The sequence below is a fragment of the Callithrix jacchus genome, chromosome 1, assembly GCF_049354715.1.
Source record: "Callithrix jacchus isolate 240 chromosome 1, calJac240_pri, whole genome shotgun sequence".
Lineage (NCBI taxonomy): Eukaryota > Metazoa > Chordata > Mammalia > Primates > Cebidae > Callithrix > Callithrix jacchus.
The window spans coordinates 215,269,082-215,287,161 of NC_133502.1; the positions used below are offsets into that span (position 1 = coordinate 215,269,082).

General features: G+C 57.2%; 1 protein-coding gene and 1 long non-coding RNA gene across 3 annotated transcripts in view; one reads left to right on the plus strand and one right to left on the minus strand.

Moving 5' to 3' along the window:
• KIAA0930 (KIAA0930 ortholog) overlaps window positions 1–16,073 on the minus strand; it is a 47,308-nt gene extending 31,235 nt beyond the window's left edge. Inside the window, exon 1 of the mRNA XM_054242593.2 lies at window positions 15,687–16,073. Coding sequence (XP_054098568.1) covers window positions 15,687–15,900 — 214 coding nt within the window. The 5' untranslated portion in view covers window positions 15,901–16,073. The remainder of the gene's footprint in view (window positions 1–15,686) is intronic.
• Window positions 907–6,710, plus strand: LOC118147474 (uncharacterized). 2 transcript variants are annotated; one of them, XR_013524252.1, is made up of 4 exons: window positions 907–1,098; window positions 1,676–1,933; window positions 4,026–4,372; window positions 4,598–6,710. It is a non-coding gene; the product is annotated as an uncharacterized LOC118147474 (long non-coding RNA). The 2 variants fall into 2 exon arrangements; XR_013524251.1 differs by lacking the exon at window positions 1,676–1,933.
• Window positions 16,074–18,080: the final 2,007 nt, after the last annotated feature.

The window sequence follows — 18,080 nt, forward strand, 5'->3', positions numbered from 1 at the left end:
CACATGAAGCCTTTAAAATTGTGCTGGCACCAAGCCAGCACCTAGAATCAGTACGAGATAAGCACCCAGGGTCAGCACTGAGCCAGCACCCAGGATCAGCACCAGATGAGCACCCAGGATCAGCCCCAGATAAGTAACCAGAGTCAGCACTGAACCAGCACCCAGGATCAGCACCAGATGAGCACCCAGGGTCAGCACTGAGCCAGCACCCAGGATCAGCACCAGATAAGTAACCAGAGTCAGCACTGAACCAGCACCCAGGATCAGCACCAGATGAGCACCCAGGGTCAGCACTGAGCCAGCACCCAGGATCAGCCTCAGATAAGTAACCAGAGTCAGCACTGAACCAGCACCCAGGATCAGCACCAGATAAGCACCCAGGGTCAGCACTCAGGGTGGGAAAGTATTTACATTATTATTAGTGTCCTCTTGGCCTCTGGAGACAGAAACTATGGGAGAGAAAGAAGACTCCGTGTTTTCATTAAGAACCTTCTCACACCTTCTGTATTTCATGCCCTGAGCAAATTTACCTATACAAAAAGTAATCAAAATATTTTTAACAATGCAATCACTTGGAAAAATGCTCATGGTAGAGGGAAAAAGCCAGGACACAAAATTACACGTAAATACTTAAAGGAAGGAAACTGTCTATTTTAAAACATGCCCAGGAGGAAAGACGGAAGGAATGGCAGGAAACATGCCCAGTGCGGGGTGAAGAGTGGTGCAGCGCACAGCTCCTCACCCTGCAACAAACACAAAATGGAGTGAAGCCAGAATCACTTTATCCTGTTTTTCAAATATTCTGTGGCATGTTTACAAATACACCCAGGCTTCCTGTGTGCCAGGCACGGCACTAAACACTGGAGCCTGGCATTCTTGATCTCACAACTGAGGCAAGTTTTATTTTACAAATGAGGACACGGCAGGAGGGAGAGACTGCCCGGCTCCGCGGCTGGCTGGAGTTGCTGCTTGAACCCACTCACCCTCGCATCAGTTTGGAGCCGGTTCCCAGCGTCCCTCACCAGAGCACGGAGGCGAGCAGGATCTCATGCGATCCCTGCCCCGCCGCCAGAGCTTCAGGGGAAGCAGGATTTATTGGTAAGTAACACATATAGAAGTGAGATGGTGGCTGTGGCAGGGGCTGGGAGGGGAAGGAGGTGGCTGGATAGGGAATGCCAGTCAGCTGGGGACTCAAGGAAAATTAGGGGTCAAGCAGGCAAAGGTGGACAGAATTCAACTTTCCACTGGGGACAGACTGGTGAGGCCAGGACAGTGGAGCAGCCTGGGGCCAAGGACGTGGAGTAGGAAGCAGAGCTGGAGGGGCCAGGCCCTCCTCAGTGGGTCAGGGCTTCTATGTTATCCCCAGAGGCCTGGAGACTCGGAAGGGTTTGGTGGGGAGGGGCTGAGAAGGCATCTCTGCTGTGGGGTCGCCTGCAGGTGCCAGGGGCCTGTCCCAGGACTGTCTTGGTCAAGGGCCTCTCGAGAGCACACCGGCCTCAGCAACAGACTCCACTTGGCCCTGGCCACGGTTCAAAGCTGGGGGTCAGCTGGCCTCTTTGGGGAGAGTCCAGGAGGCCCCTGGCCCTCTGGAAGCCTCTGCACCCAGGCAGCCAGGGCTGGATGAATGGGCTTCTGTGGCCCCTCAATAGGCCTTTCATCCACTCGTGCCTCCCAGAGCCTCTCCCAGGGCCTCTCCAGCTGAGGGCCTCCCTCCCTCGTGGCACAGAAGACAAAGGGAGGCCCCTGGCTGCCCTGACGAGACACGTGGAGGAAGGAAGCTGGACCAATGTGTCCCCACGTGAGCAGGGGCCACGGCTGGGCCCGCTCCTCTGACCAAGGAAGTGTGGGGTCTCCACAGTGCGAGCCGAAAACCCCTGCCTGGTTCCACATCTTCCTCAGGAAGAAGCCGAGGCTCCCTTGCCATGCTCTCCAGGTAACCGCCGACATCTACCGTGTGGTCCCTGACGTCCTGGCCAGCCTTGGCCCTTCTTCCCCGACCAAACGCCGTGTGTGCCCCTGAAAGGCCTTGCTTCCAGGTCAAGACCACCAGGTCTTGACCACGCCACAGGGCACAGGGCACAGGACACTGGCACAGAGCCCATTCCCACTTGGCCAGTGCAAGTCAGCTCAGGCAAAGCTGACCTCTGCTGCCACCCCCTCCGGGTGCCCTCCTTACCTCCCCACCCTGGCACTGGCTTCCCTGACCCAGCTGTGGCCCTCCAGGGCATCCCAGGTGCTGCCAGTGCCCACGCACACCTGACCACGTTGCCTCCCTCGATCTTCACAAAGATCCTGAGAGGTAAGAATAGTTCCTGATGAGCACCTGGTCTGCAGTCACTCCGCTGGCACGGGGCAGGGCCAGGCCACAGCCCCACCTGCCTGCAGAGCCGCTCCCAGCACCGTGCTATGGGCTTGGCACACTGGTTCCTGACTACCTGTCCTGAGGGCTCCTCCCAACCCAGACAAGGCCCCTCGCTGGCAGGGCCATCTGAAATCCAGCGCAGGGAGTCAGCGAACGACAACAAATAAACACAGGACACGGCGAGCCCCATGCTCAGTGCGCTCAAAGAACACACGGCAGCCTCTCCACCCCGCCCCAGCTGCTGGCAGGCAGAACTTTAATCATGGGCCTGTCTTAAACGTACACAACGTAGGGAAATGCTTGCAGTGCTTTCGCAACCCCAGACCACATCTGTGACCTCCTCAGAGCCTCGTTTTACAGTTAAGGAAACCAAGGCCTTTAAGTCTCGGTACCCTACAAGCTGGTGGGGGCTGGGCTTCACATCCAATTCTGTGGGCCAGCTCTGCCCCAGGCACTGCGTGAGGTCCTGGGGGACAAAGGGGAAGAAACCCTGACCCTGACCTCGAAGTGCCTTGTATGGGGTAGAGGCTCTGCTGGATCGGAGCTCCCATAAAGCGTCCTTTATCCTCCTCCAAGCAGCAACTCCCACAAACCCCTGCCCACACCTGTGACCCTGCACCTGCCGCCCACACCACACAGTTGTTTCCAGACAGTGTCAGTATCTCCCGAGCACCATCATCAAGCCGCAACAGTGGCTCCAGATTCAAATTCCCATCGTCTGTGAGATCGTCCTCGTGGGGGCCTTATCCAAGCTCCTAACTCACGACTCCACTCAGACACAGAAAATGGCCTCTTACACAACCAGCTCACCGCTTCCTAATTTCTCAGGCTTCTCCTGACACCCACGCAAAGGTGCCCCATCTCATCCAGGAGCCGGCACCACCAGCTTCCCCGCCCTTTCCTTCACTGCTTGGGCTTGAGGTCACCCAGCCACTGCCCAGTCATCATTCCATCTCCTCCCACCTCCATGTCAACATGCTCTGTGGCTGGAAATCACGAGGAAGTCACAGAACCCTTGAGCCTTGAGGCCCACCCACGCCAGCCAGCTCACAGTATCTGCAGAGACGCCAAACTCCGGTGGAGGAACTCAGGCCACGTGCTTCAGCCACTCCCTCACTCCCCCACTCCTCCACTCCCCACTCATTGCCCAGGCCCTGAGCTGGGAGCCAGATACACAGCTGGACCTGTCTGCCCAGTGCTACTCACCCCTGCGTCCACCACCTGGCCCACGCAGGTGCAGAGTGTGCAGGCCCACAAGTACTAGGTGCAAGGTGATGACACACCACACAGCACAAAGACGCATGCAAGGCACCTTCTGGGCCTTTCTGCTGCTCTGCCTTCCCAGGGGTCTCAGGCCCCTGCTCTCTGCAGGCAGCGTCCTCTCCCGCACTAACCCTCATTCCTCGCCCTCCTCTACTCTGACTTCTGAGACCCCCTTCATTGTGAAAACCAGGAGGGCTGGGCTCTCTTAACACTATGCCAGGACAGGCCCACCCAGAAAAAAAAGGCATCAAACACCCTTCCCTGGAGAAAGGGGCATATCTGAGCATGAGAAGGGCAGCTCCAGCCTTGAGTCCAGGATAATGAGGTCCAACACCCCCTGCTGCTATGGGACCCTGCACAAGTGCTCTGCCTAAGTCCCACTGTCTCCCTCTGCCAACAGGGACAATGCCCTTCTCGTCACCGGGCTGTCATCAGAATGAAATGCTGCCGACACAATACTGGTGGAAATGAAATCCCCTCCGTAAAGGGATGGCAGCTGCTCTGGCTCTGACCGTCCCAGGGAGAGAATGGGCCCCGCTGAACTTCAGGGAAGGATCCTGGACACAGAGCCTTCTTGTCGCAGCCTCTCATAGAGATGACCTCATCCCTGCACCCTGAAGCAGAACGGCGGCTTCGGCTGGGGCTGATTCACTGGGCTTTGCTGCAGGAGCTGAGCAGCAGCTAACGAGCTCTCTCCTCCCCGGATCAGGAGAAACCTGGAATCCTAGATCCCCACACCCCTGGCAGGTGCGGTTTCAGGGATGGCCCGGGTCAGCACCAGCCAATGCAGACAGCCTGTGGGCTGCCAGGATGGACCTGCCAATACAGCTGGGGGTGTGGGGTAGGAAACCTACGGCCCAAAGTGTGAAGTCACAGCTCTTCGCAGGGTTGTGGGACAACAGGGTTCTGATTTCCATTTTGTGGGGCCAGTGTGTTATGTGATTCTTCTTGCTTGTTTCCTTCAAACCCCAGCACACACAGCGCCAACCTCCCTGAGCAGCTGCTCCTGCCTGTCCACAGTGCTTTTTACAAGTGGCTTGGTTTCAAGTGCTTGAGCGTGTGGACCGGTGAACATATGTCCCAGAACCTTGGCTGTGAGCAGTGACCAGATCAACCCTCTTCTCCCTACTTCATCAAAGGAAACTGAGGTACAGCTCTGCATGCCATGCTCTGAGGCTCTAGGTCTGACCCTCGCCCCCTCCCGCAGGTAGAGACAGCAGTAAGCAGTCCCACTCTGCAAAGGGGAACGGAGCCCAGAGGGTTACAGTGACTTCCCGGAAGCCACTCATCAAATTACAGCATGAACCTTCCCTGCCCTTTTCCCGCTGTCTCTGCTCAGGACGGGCCCTGTGTGGGGAATGCCTCACTCAAGGGCCAGCTCCCCAACAAATGATCACCTCTTCACCAGAAGGAGCCCTCTCCACTCACACCCTACAAACGCGACCCTCGGCAGCTCCCCCTGCCACTCCCAGGGGCCTGCACCAAGGCATCCATCTATTTTGAGCTGGTGCAAAGGAAGCAGAGCCAGAGCTCAGGGAGCAAGACAGGGACAGGAACTATGCACAGGGGACTGTGCAGTGTCACAGCCCTGGGGCAGGAATCGACAGGTACCACAAAGAACAAGGGGGGGAGGGGGTGGCGGATTCTACCAATGGGTCAGGAGGAAGTCACGGAAGGGCCCTAGAGCTGAGAGCTAAGCCCCCCACCTACACCCTCAACAACAGGAGGAGGGTGATTCCAGGCAGAGTGTGGAGGGGCCCTCAGGGAACCTCTCCAATAAGTCTTATGGCTGGAGCTCAGGGGGTCAGCTTGGGCAGGTCACCAAGGGTCTTGGACTATATACCTGGCAGACATCAAAAGGTTCTTAAAGGTGTAAGCATGGGCCAGGTGCAGTGGCACATGCCTGTAATCCTTGCACTTTGGAAGGCCAAGGCAGGTGGATTACCAGATATCAGGAGTTCAAGACCAGCCTGGCCAACATGGCAAAACCCTGTCTCTACTAAAAATGCAAACATTTAGCCAGGCATGTTGGCAGGCACCTGTAATCTCAGTTATTCAGGAGGCTGAGGCAGGAGAATTGCTCTTGAACCGGGGTGGGGGTGAGGGAGGGGCAGTGCAGTGAGCTGAGATTGCACCACTTCACTCCAGCCTGGGCTAAATATTAGAGTGAGACTCCATGTCAAAAGAAAGTAAGAGGTGTGAGCAGCAGGGTATGACAGTCAGGAATGGCCAGAGTGGGGACATATGGGGCAATGCAGGTGCAGAGGGGAGACAGCCCAGGCACAGTCTGGCAGAGGGGCAAGGGAGGGCTGACTCCTGACGTATGCACAGGGCGGGCAGCAAGTCAAGCTGAGCTAGAGGTGCCCGAGACACATACAGGTATGAGCAGATGTCCCAGGGAAGTAGGTGATGGGGTTCAGGCCACGCTACCCCAAAATACGACACGCTGGCATTTGAGAAACCAGCAGAAGCAGAAAGGTCCTCTCACCCTCTCCCTGCCCTTCTCCCTGAAGCAGGTCATAAGACCCTCATGTGAGAGGCACCCTCTCTATGTCCAGGGGAAAAGAACATCCTCATCTCTGAAGACGCAGGGATTTGTTGAGGGAAGAATCTCAACAAAGAGACCTCGCTAAGCTTCACCAGGTCACACTTCTTTATCCGAACTGCTCCACAACTACCTGCTTCTTTATCAAACCTAGCATAGAAAATAAACAGTTGAGGCCAGGCGCGGTGCCTCACGCCTCTCATCCCAGCACTTTGGGAGACTGAGGCGGGTGGATTACCTGAGGTCAGGAGTTCAACACAAGTCTGACCAACATGTTGAAACCCCATCTCTACTCAAAATACATAAAAATGAGCTGGAGGCGGTGGTGGGCACCTATAATCCCAACTACTCGGGAAGCTGAGGCAGGTGAATCACTTGAACCCTGGAGGTGGAGGCTGCAGTGAGCCAAGACTGCACCACTGCACTCCAGCCTGGATGATAGAGACTATGTCTCAAAAAAAAGAAAATACACATGTTCAGCCCTTTTCTTTGGATCATTTCCTAATGAAAGCTCCTGTATCAAGTAAAACTCATATGAAATTACCATTTTCTCTTGTTAACCTGCCTTTTGTTATAGGAACCTCAGCAGTGAACCTAAGGTGAGAAGAAAGATATTTTTCATCTCCTACATTGGCAGTGGGGCCTGGAGATCTGAGCCGTGTCTCGACTGGTCCCAGCGATGTGTGTGGACAGGATACACAGCTGTGGGGTGGGCAAGTGGAGTGGGGAAGCAGGAAGCCAGAGGCATGAACGATCACCCTGTACCGGCCTGCCACCACACCCTCCCCAGTGAGCGCCAAGCTCCCAGGAGTCAGGATCAATCCTAATTCAGCACTGCATTTCCAGGGCTCAATAAATACGACCTCCATGAATGAGGCAATGGTGACTACAAATCCATAAAGTGCACCCTCAGGGGCAGAAATTGCAGAGAAGGCAAGAAATTAACAGGCACAGGGGTCTTGTACGGTTGCTGCTGCTGGAAAGTGGCCAGGTGCCTATGAAGCAAGGTTTCAGAAAGAACTAGAAGGCAGAAGCCCAGCCCGGGGCCACCTCACCCCAGGACCGCCTATCACTCCGAAGCCCGGTTTCCCTCTGTAAATGGGGACAACACCTCGCCTGCCTTCTGCTCAGCACTGCTGTGAGGACACACAGGGTGTACAGGACAGCACTTTTCTATCATAATTACACGGATAATTCATGCACTTCATAAAAGTAGATTGGTATTCTGCTTTTCTCCGCTTTTTCTGCCATAAGTGTTGCTCCAAGTGTGAAAGGCATTTTTCAAGATTCAAAGCACATCCCAATAATAAAGCATTTTTACATAAAGATACCGGACACATGGAGGAAGGGAACTCTGCCTGTTGCTCGCAGGCCTGGGTCTCCTCACCTGCACCACAGGGCAAGAGGTGGCACTGGTGAGATCAGGCAGCCAGCGCTCCTGACTCGTCATCCTGTTTGAGCCAGTCAGGGCTCACTCAGAGCCTCCCTTACCTGTCTGTGTCAGTGACAGGGCTGGGCTGGTTAAATTCTGGGACCCTTTCTGCTCCATCCCAGCTCCTCCAGGACGTGCCGTAACCCAGAGGACATTCTGCTGCCTGAGCAGGAATTCTGCTGCCTGACGGGGACACTGAGAGCAAACTGCCACCCTACCTTGGGAGGGCCAAGCTCATCAGGCACAAGAAGCTTGGAGTCAGATCTTCTCCCAGGAGAATGCCCATCCTGCAGATTGGGCCGGAACTGGCTCGAGGAGAGGCTGGCCCACTGTCTCTACATGTGGCGGGGCTGAGCTAGGGCTCTGTACCTGACCTCAGCCTCTGTCTCACTGATGTGCAGACTTCAATTTGACTCAGGGGCACAGGTATCTCTAGGGTGAGGAAAGGATCCCATGGAACACTGATTTTCCACCCACCTCCTGCCAGGTGTCAATGTCAATGACACTAAGGTTCATACTGTTGGGGCTCAGGTGGGTCCAAGGACAGGTGGCTGGGGGCAGGCCAGATCAGGAAGGTGGAGGAAGGGCATCACAGCCAGTCCCCTCCTGCTCTGAGCCTCGGTGGCCCCATCCATCAAATGGGGGCAGGGGTGGCAAACAGATAGTCCAGTGGCCACCAACCCAGGCTGATACATCTACCCAGGCACAGGGAATGCATTACATCACAGCTCCAGGCCCACCCAGGAAGATCTTTCCTCAGATGCCCAGGTTGGGGGAAGGAGCAGGCATTTTGTTTTAAAGTTCCCCAGGGTTCTGTGCTCTGAACACAGTGCAGTACCGGGTGGGTGGACTGAGGCAGGGTGTTCCAGAGGGGGAAGGCTGAGGTTCAAAGCAGAACAAGGAAGCACAGGCTGGGCGGAGTCCCCCAGCACAGGCCACACAGGGCATGCAGCCCCTCTTCCAAGGAGTCGGTAGGCATGGGTGGGAAAGGTCCCCTCAGCACAGGAGCTGCAGCCATAAAGGCCCAGAAGCGGATGTCACCTGAAACGCCCGGGAAATCACATCCGGTCAGAACATGCTTCAAAGACTGACTTTGCAGAACAGCCCTGGTGCCCACCTGGGAGGCAGAACCTGCGCTGGGCTCTGACTCACCAGGGGACCTGGTGGCTGCTCTCAGGACACTGGGAGGGTGGGCAGGATGGGCAGAGAGCTCTGCCCTCCTAGGAAGCTGAGTGCAGTAGACCCAAGCTGCTGGAAACAACTGACAGAAGGTCTGTCTAACCCTCTGAGCCTCTGGTCTTCCCTGTAAGACACGGGCTAACTCCCACCTTGACGGGGGTTATGAGATTAGATGACATGTTGTTTACAAGTCCCACTTGGCCCTGCTTAGCCCAACACTGCATGTGGGAGGGGTCAGAGGGATGAGGGCCTCCAGAGCACAGCATGGGGGCTGCTGCCACCCACCAGGGCTTCCCCAAAACTCAAACCCTATCAGGGAGAGCCTGGACTGAGACTTGCAGAGCTCAGTTTGTGAGCCCTGTGGTTGAATTCTGACACCCGGGGGCCTTGGCATAGGCTGGGTGCCAAGGTCGGCATGTGTACTGACCCTGAGGGGCAAACGTCCCTGTTGTCTCTGAGGCCCCAGCAAGCTGGGGTGGCCCAGAGTGAGGGGTGACCAGGAGTGGAAGGTCCGTGTGTGTGCGGGTACAGGTGGGGTGCCGGCCTGGCCTGTGCTCAGGGCTCAGCTCCCAAGCCTTGCGTTCCTCGGAGGGGGAAAAGGGGGCCTCTGCTTCCTGCTCTGGGAAGACAAGCCTGAAACCCCAGGAGGAGAGCTCTCGGGTGAGATGATGAGGTTGGAGAGTCACAGACTGGCAGGGCACAGGCCCAATGGCTAGTCTGAGGCTGGTCCTTTCTCAGCTCCTTGCACGCCCTGGGCTGGGAAGCCCATCACTACCTTCCGAGCCTCACCTTCCTAGTCCACACAAGCTGTCTAAAAGGGTCCATCTGAAGCCCAGTAAATACCCACCTTCCACCTACGGTCCTACCCCTGTCCTTGGGGGCCTCCCAGGTTGCTAGCTTAAAGACATGACCCAAACACAGTCACCTCTGCACATATGAGAAAGCTCTACTGCGTTACTGAGAACACTGAAAACCGGAGCCAAGCTGTTTCCAACCACATGAGACCAATTAAGTAAATCATCGCGTGCCCACCCCACTCTCGGGCAGTCACGTAATGTTTAGAGTCTGAACAACATGGGAGATGTTTGAGGAACTTTAAGTGAAAAAGCGTGATTAAGAAACCTGTATAGGGAAATCAAGTATTCTTTTAAAAGCCTCTAGAAAGATCAGAGGACAGGACTTTGCAAAGTTAATAGTGTGTCTCTGGGTAATTGGAACTAGGAATAATTGTTTCCTCTCTCTTCTATTTTCAGTTTCTGTAACATGCATGTAACATTTTTTATACTGGAAAACAATTTGTTTGGGAAATCCGAGGATGTTTTTTAACAAGTCTCCTGCTTGGGGTTTCTTTTCAGCAGCCTCACGGTGTGGCTGATACAAGCCTCCCCAGCTGGATGCAGGAGGCAAGGAGACCCAGGACAGTGAGGGGACAGCACATGCTGTGGAAGTTCCTCTGCAGAAGGCTGGAAGCCAGAGGCGGAAATGACTCCTCAAGGCGGCAGAGCAGGGCAGCACGGCGTCCTCACCCAGGCTGGGGGTGCCTACGCGGCCACTGCAGAGTCGTCCGTGCAGCTGTGGTCCTCAGCCTCTTGAAAAGTGTGAGGTCCAGCATCCTCCGGTTCCCCCGAAAGGACCCAGAGTCTCAGCTTCAGGAGAAAGCCTCCTGGGCTGCTCCATCCCCAGGAACGGGTAGAGGCCGGAACCCACAAACCTTAAAATAGGCCCAGGAACAGAAAGAGGCTCTGCTGCCATGCCACACGGCCACACTTCCTCCCCCGTGCTGGCCCACAACCAGCTCTGACTGCCGTGGGGTTGGAAGGCCCCAAGGAGCCCAGGGAGACCTTCCATACCGACTCAAAGCAGCGTCAGGGCGCCAGTACAACCCCAATTCCACGTGCGGGCGCCGGGCCAGGCACTTAGTATCCTGGACAATAGCAGCAGCCTGTTCTATGCGTGACTCCACACCAGGGGTTTGTGCTGAGCCTGAACCTGCCATGTGTCACTCACTCCCTGTCACTTCTCTCACACAATCCCCAAGTCCCTAGAGAGTTTGTGGTCTCCAGTCAACAGATGAGGACACTGAGGCCCAAGGGCTGGAGTGCTTACCCAGGGCTCACAGCCTTCCTTTCCAGTGGTGCCTCCATCACTTATGCCCAGCTACACCTGGCTTAACAGAGTGACAGGGGCTGGGGGGAGGCAAAGTGTGCACAGCACTCTTCCCCTTCGCAGGCCTGGCACACGCGGGCATTCAGCACAGAGACAAGGCTCTCCCCCTCACTCCTCTGGCCCATTCCATGAGCCCTCCCGGGACAGCTATTTGCACCTGATGGGCCTCAGCTGCAATCACAGCCCTGTCACCTGCCAGCTACGTAGCCTTGTGTCCATCACTCCCCCACTGAAGCTCAGCTTCCTCACCTGCAAAATGAGGTCATGGCAGAACCTACCCCCCCGGTCGCGGGACTGAAGGAAACACGGCAGGTGCCAGGCATTAGCTCGCAGTAGGCACACAGCATTCTCAGCACTGACAGCCCCTCCCATGCAGCCGCCCCACAAATCACACCTGCAGGGCTCCCTGATGCCAGCGCTGGGAAATACCAAATCCTCAGCCAGGGATTACTCCAGCCTTGACTCCCACAGCCCCCCTTAGAGCCAAGTGAGCTTCTGGTCCTCCATCCACGCAACACCCAACCTCAGCCCTGCTTGAAGGCTACACCGTCCACGTACCCCTCCCGTGGGCCACACTCGTGGCTCCGTTCTCTGTGGCCTCTGGCTAAGTGCTCACAGCTCCACTGAGGCCCCGCCTCCATCCACTGCGGCCAGGCTGCCACACAACCTGTAACACCAGACCCTCAGCACCCTGAGGACAGGGCTGGGTGGGCTTCACCTCTGCGCAGAGTCAAGCAATTAAGAGCTTGGGCTCAGACAGGTTCAGCCATGTTCTAGCCTTGCAGGTGGGGCACATTACTTCCCCCCAACCAGTGTTCCCTCATCAGGATGAGGAGAAGAATAGAACACTGTCTGCCCTGTAGGATTACTCCAAAGACAAAGGAAAGAAGGAAAATAAAACGCCCCTTCTGCTCTGCGGCACTCCAGACACAGGGAGAGTCCCCCCAGGCCACCTAAAAGGGGGTTATAGCCCCAAACGCCAGGCACAAATGGCTCCAAAATGCTCAGGCGAGGCAGGGCACAGAGGCAAGCAGCGGCCACCCGCTCATCGCACCTCTCAGGACTCACACCGGGTCTCGGGCCCAGGTCTCATCCACATCACCTAACTGTCAGGGCTGCCCCTGTTGAAAGGGGGCCTGCATGCTTGGGCTGAGGTCCAGGGCCCAGAAGAAGACCCAAGCCCCGGGAGGAAGCGGCAGGGTTTGTCCCCTCTTCATCCAACACCTGCATTGCACACCTGGCTCCTCAATCGCCTGAGTCTTCCCAGCGCAGAGATTCTGGAGCTTGACAGAAGCCACCTCGGCCGGCCAGCCCGGCTCATCTGTGACCTGGAGTCACAAGCAGTGTCCTGTGGATGCAATACCAAAATCTTGCTCGTGGCAGCCGCAGCCCCGCTGCTTCCAGCAATGTCTGTACTTCAGCTAACAGAGACCTGTGCTCCCACGGACGGTGCCCTCCCACAAGGCAGGGATCAGGGCCCAACACTCCTGCCCCTCTTAGCACAGAGCAAGTGTTCAAGTCCTTTTGTAGTGAAGAGGCTGCCACAGAAAGCCTCGAAAGCCAGGTGTGAACCTACAAGGTGTCTTTCATCACGAGGGCTGAGGGACAATCCCCGAGTGGCGACTCCTCAGTGCAGACTAGAGGGCCAGTAGCTTTGTCCCATCTTATAGAAAGACATTGACTCAGAATGACAACCACTCAACTAAAGCCCAGCGTCTCCACCTGAGGCTCCCCTGACACCTTCAAAACAACCTCAGAGGACACGGCACGGTTCTGAGCAACCCAAGCTTTCGCGAAACAGCAACAACCTGGGAGACTTAAATTCATTCATAACCTAACAGGCTGTCACAGATGTAAAGCGGAGATGATCAAACACCCCTGCCCCTGCAGCCTGAGAGGGCTGACGACTCAGTGGACACACTAGTGCCCCAGGGCTGGTGTTCTGGCTCCTATGCTCGGGGTGCCTGGGCAACCCCTGGGTCCCAGCTCCACTCTGCACATTAAGTTCCTAGTAAGCTCACCTCTCACTGAACATCAAAGCTCTCATCTGAAAAATGAGCCCTTCCTGTTTGTTTTGTTTTTTTGAGGTGAAGTCTCACTCTGTAGCCCAGGCTGGAGTGCAGTGGCACAATCTCAGCTCACTGCAACCTCTGCCTCCTGAGTCCAGGTTCCTTTAGAATAGCTGGACTTACAGGCGCATGCCACCGTGCCCAGCTAATGTCTGTATTTTTAGTAGAGACGGGGTTTTACCACGTTGGCCAGGCTGGTCTTGAACTCCTGACCTTGTGATTCGCCCGCCTCGGCCTCCCAAAGTGTTGGGATTCCAGGCGTAAGCCACCGCGCCCAGCCAAAAATGAGCCCTTCTAAGAAGTTAAGATTCCCATCTCCATGGCCCTTCACGTCCTTCATCTGCCAGTCCAGAAAATAATTCCCTTACTTGTTCGATAAATGTTTACTGGGCATCAGCTCCGTATGTGCCCTATGCTGGGCACCAAGACAACTCAGACTGGGTAATGCCTTCAAAGGCCTCATGTGCTAACTGGGGAGACAGCAAACAGACCTTGACAAGGCCACAAGCATCCTGACTGTCCTAACGACATACCTGCCACAAAGAGAACACAGGCAGAACAAGACTGTGTGCCTGGGAGTCGGAAAGAGTTCCCAGAGAGGCAGCACTGGAGCTGAGACTTAAAGGAAAACTTACAGATACGCAGGGGCAAATAAGTAGGGGCAGCCTTCCGGGCAGAGAAAACAGCAGGTGTAAAAGTGCACTGCTTCAGAGCCCTGCAGGGACTGAGTTCAGCAGCAGGGTAAGATGGGAGACCCTGCATGTGCGGGAAGCCAGCAGAGGAGACAAGGAACAAGCGTGAGACTTGGAGGCACAGAAAGGCCTGGCTGGGGACCCTAGAGAGTGGAGGGCAGGCTCTGGGGTCAGCCTGGCAAGGGGTCAGTCCCAGCTATGCTGCTTCCTCATTGGTTGTCCCTGGGCAAGCCTCCTGCCTCTCTAACCCTTAGGCTCTTCACGGCTGACCGGGAGACTATACTGCTCCCTTGCAAAGTCAGCATTGTGTCAGGACCACATCTGCGGCATGAGTGAAGCACCCGGTACTAGTAAGTGCTCAGTCAATGCTAGGTGCCATTTTTACTGTTCACTGTTCTGGGAATGGCCCTGCAGCCTCCTTGGGGGAGGGGCCAGCTAAAAGAGGAGAGAAGGTGCTCACAGGTAAAGGTGGTCAGAAGACAGGAAATGTGTGAGGACAGGGGAGTGGAGATGAACTGCTTGCAGCTGCTGAGCAAACAGGGCCAAGTGGCCTTCAGCAGATGGTCCCTCAGATACATTCCAGCTCAAATATTCTGCGCCAGGTGACAGGTGGACCTGCCAGGGTGGCACACAGTAAGTGCTCAATGAATGTCTGCAGAATGAATTAATGAGCATCCTCCAATGTCTGCTCAAAACTAAATTTCGACAGCTTTTCAGAAAGAAACCATTGAAACCTTGTCAACCATTGAAGTTCTTGTCCATTCCACTTCATAAGCACTCCCCACCCCCACCCCTCCACGAGGAACACTCACCCCAGGCAGGCTAGGTTGGGGCCTGCTCACTGCGAAGCCTCTCATGCTCAGCCTGCCTCCTACAAAAGGGATTCAAATTTACTTCCTCTCCCCACTCCAGCCTCCAGGGTGTGGCCTGCTGAGGGACCCTGAACGCCTGGGACTGCAGAGTGCCTGTGGCTGTGTGACCCTCGGGGTGAGTTTGCTCTCTGGGACTCAGTTTCCCCAATGGTGAATGAAGGGACAACTGAGTGAATCTGGAAGGCTGACATTCCCTACTCAGCAATGCTGTCACCCCCTCAGAAATCCCCAGCCCCGCCTGGGGGTGGGGTGGGGGGTGGCTGACAATGTGGTATGAAGTCATTCCTTGCACGGAGGAGGGAGGGGTCTTTTCCATGGAGAAGATGACAAACCTGAGACGACAAAAGAGGGGGCTTCTCCCGGGCTGGAGTCTGGGCACGATCCATCAGTAATGGATTACCTCACTGGCTGGGAGACCCCACCCACACCTGCAGTCCCAGGCCCTTCTAAACAATACGAGGCTCCCCCACCCCACACCCACCAGCAGATCCATGACTTAGGACCAGAATCACACTGAGAGAAAGCAGGCTCTGCCCCTCTGCCAAGCAGGCGGATTCGGGGGGCCACTGCCCAACAGGTCCCTGGATACAGCTAAGGGAGGAGAGGGGCCGGCGGGTGCGGAAAGACAAAGGCTTCGGGAAGCAGGAGACAGTGGCCAGGGCACGCTCGCAGGGAGGTCCACCCAGAGCCCACGAGGGCCCGGCCCTGCCGCGCTGAGCTAAGGGTGTACCCAGATCCCACGCCCACACTCCCTGCGGCCGCGCTGAGGGCCCGGGGCGGGCTTCCTGGAGAAGGAAGAAGACCCGCAGAGGCACGAAGAGGAAGGAAGGAGCTGAGACAGAAACCCGGACGGACTGACACAGGGAGACGCCGAATGAGACCCGGGCACAGGGGTGCGGGGCGCTCATCGGACCAAAAGCAGAGACGGAGACCCAGGGACGCACGCAGACCCAGATGCAGGGGCGGGGGCGCATGGAGGAAGACAGGGCACCCGGGGAGACCCAGCGACCATGACACCCGCACAGAGACACGGACGCTCAGAGGCCGCCCCGGGGACACTCACCCCCGCCGACCCCCGCCCGGCTTCGCCCCCGGACCCCACTCACCGAGGCCGCAGACCTCCCGACGCAGGCTGAGGCGGCCCCGCTCCTCCGCTATGGCGCGCAGCATGTGTTGCAGCGAGCGCTCCTCGGCCTCGGCGCCGCCCGCAGGCTCGGGGGCGGCGGCAGCGGCGGCGGCGAGGGCGGGCGGCTCAGCCCGGAGCCCCGCGGGCGCGGACGCCGAGGCGCAGGCCCGGCCCGGCGGCCGCGCGGAGGCCATGCCGGGCCCCGGCTCATCGCCCGCGCCGCGCCCGCAGGGGCTCCCGGCGCGCCCCGCCGCCCCCGCCCCGGCGCAACCCGCCGCGAGCACCAAGGAAGCCACAATCCGCCTCTGTGCGCGTCGCCGCCGCCGCCGCCACCCGCCAAGCCCAGCACCGGCGAGCGCACCTCTGCGCTGCCGCCGCCCGCGCGCCCCCGGCTCCTCTCGCCCCGCCTCGCCGCGCCCCGCCCCTTCCCCGCCCCTTCCCCGCCCCCGGCCCCTCCCGCCCCGCCTCTGAACGGCCCGGCCCCGCCTCCGGTCCGCCCCTGGCCCCTCCCTCCCCGCCTCTGAACGGCCAGGTCCCGCCCCCGGCCCGCCCTGGACCCGCCCACTTTCAAACGGCCAGTCTCCGCCAATCTTCGGATGCCCCCGACTTCCTCCCTCAAACCGCTCGCGGGGTCCCGCCTCCGCCCACGGTCCCGAAAGCCCCGCCAGCAGGATCACGCCTCTGAGCCACTCCGCTGCCCCTTCAGGGCCCCTTTCCCCTCCCCCGCTGCTGCCCCGCGGGGTGTTTACTTTGTCACCAGCCCTGTGTTTTGCCACTTCCACCAAGTCCCCTCGGCTGACTTCTGGGACCTTCCTCCGCAGAACCCCTCAACAGGTCACCTGCCCCCAGAAGATGGTCTCCTGGGGAACGTGGTGGCAAAGCCCTTCCGGCCTCCCACCTCTGCACCTGGCACCTCCATTTCCTCAGCTGCCCCTTAGGGGACGTCGCCCTGCCTTGCCTCCCCGAGTGTCGATGAAGCGGGAGGTGGGAGGTTAGCTGGGCGTGTCATCCTGATGAAGCCAGGTCGGGCCAGCATCCCTGGGTGTGCTGCTCTTGGCTGACAGAGGAAGGCCCTGGAGAAGCAGCCAGAGGCCTCCCCAACACCTCACACTTCGTGGCCCATTTCCGAGGACAGGAAGAGATGAAGAGATCAGCATTGATTCCCAGGTCTCCTCAAGCTAAATCTACATCGCTTTGCAATCACAGCCTCTGTGCAGACCCCCAGACCCATCAAGGCCCCCTTTCCCTCTGTCTGGAGTCCTCTCCTCCCCATTCATGTGTAACTTGCTTCCTCGTTTCCTTTGTGTCCCCAGTGTCACCTCCTCAAAGAACCTCCCCTGATGACCTTCCATCCCTCTTCTTCCCTTACTCTGTTTTTCCTTCACAGGGTAACACTTGCCTTCTCTGGACACATTGGATACCTATGGGTTCTGCTTACTGTCCTCCATGGAGGGAGGGGTCTGTCTGCTGCACACCTGTAGTCCCAGTACCCAGGACATTGCCTGGCACACAGTAGACTCCCAATAAATAAATATGGGCTGAAGGCTGGGCACTGTGGCTCATCTCTGCACTTTGGGAGGCCAAGGTAGGCAGATTGCCTGAGGTCAGGAGTTTGAGACCAGCCTGACCAACATGGTGAAATGCTGTCTCTACTAAAAATACAAAAATTAGCCAGGGATGGTGGCACATGTCTGTAATCCCAGCTACTCAGGAGTCTAAGGCAGGAGAATTGCTTGAACCCGGGAGGTGGAGGCTGCAGTGAGCCAAGATTGTACCACTGCACTCCAGCCTGGAAGACAAAGTAAGACCCTGTCAGGAAGAAAGAAAGAGAGAGAGAGAGAGAAAAGGAAGAAGGGAAGGGACGGGAAAGAAGGGAGGGAAGGAAGGGAGGGAGGGAGGGAGGGAGGGAGGAAGGAAGAAGGAAGGAAGGAAGGAAGGAAGGAAGGAAGGAAGGAAGGAAGGAAGGAAGGAAGGAAAGAAGGAAGAAATGATGTGGGATACACAAATGAAGAATGATGGACAGGTCTGATGGGGACACAGGGGTCTTCCTGGGAGGAGCAGTAGGAAGGGGCTGTAGGGCTGTGGTGTTGGGCAGAGCCCTGGAAGGCAGATGGGATCTGGAGTCCGCTTCAGGCCTCTGCCCCAGTTTTGTACCACTGGCCCCTGAAATCTTCAGAGCAGGGCCACATCTGACCCCTCTGTGTCCCCAGCACCAAGCCCAGGAAGGCTCTGCAGAAGGGTGAGCAGTGAGGGAATGAATGAAGCGCACAACCAGCCTCGGGTGTATTTCTCTTCTAGAGTGGGCCTACATTTCCATGCAGTGGCTCACACCTGTAATCCCAGGACTTTGGGAGGGCAAAGCAGGTAGATCACA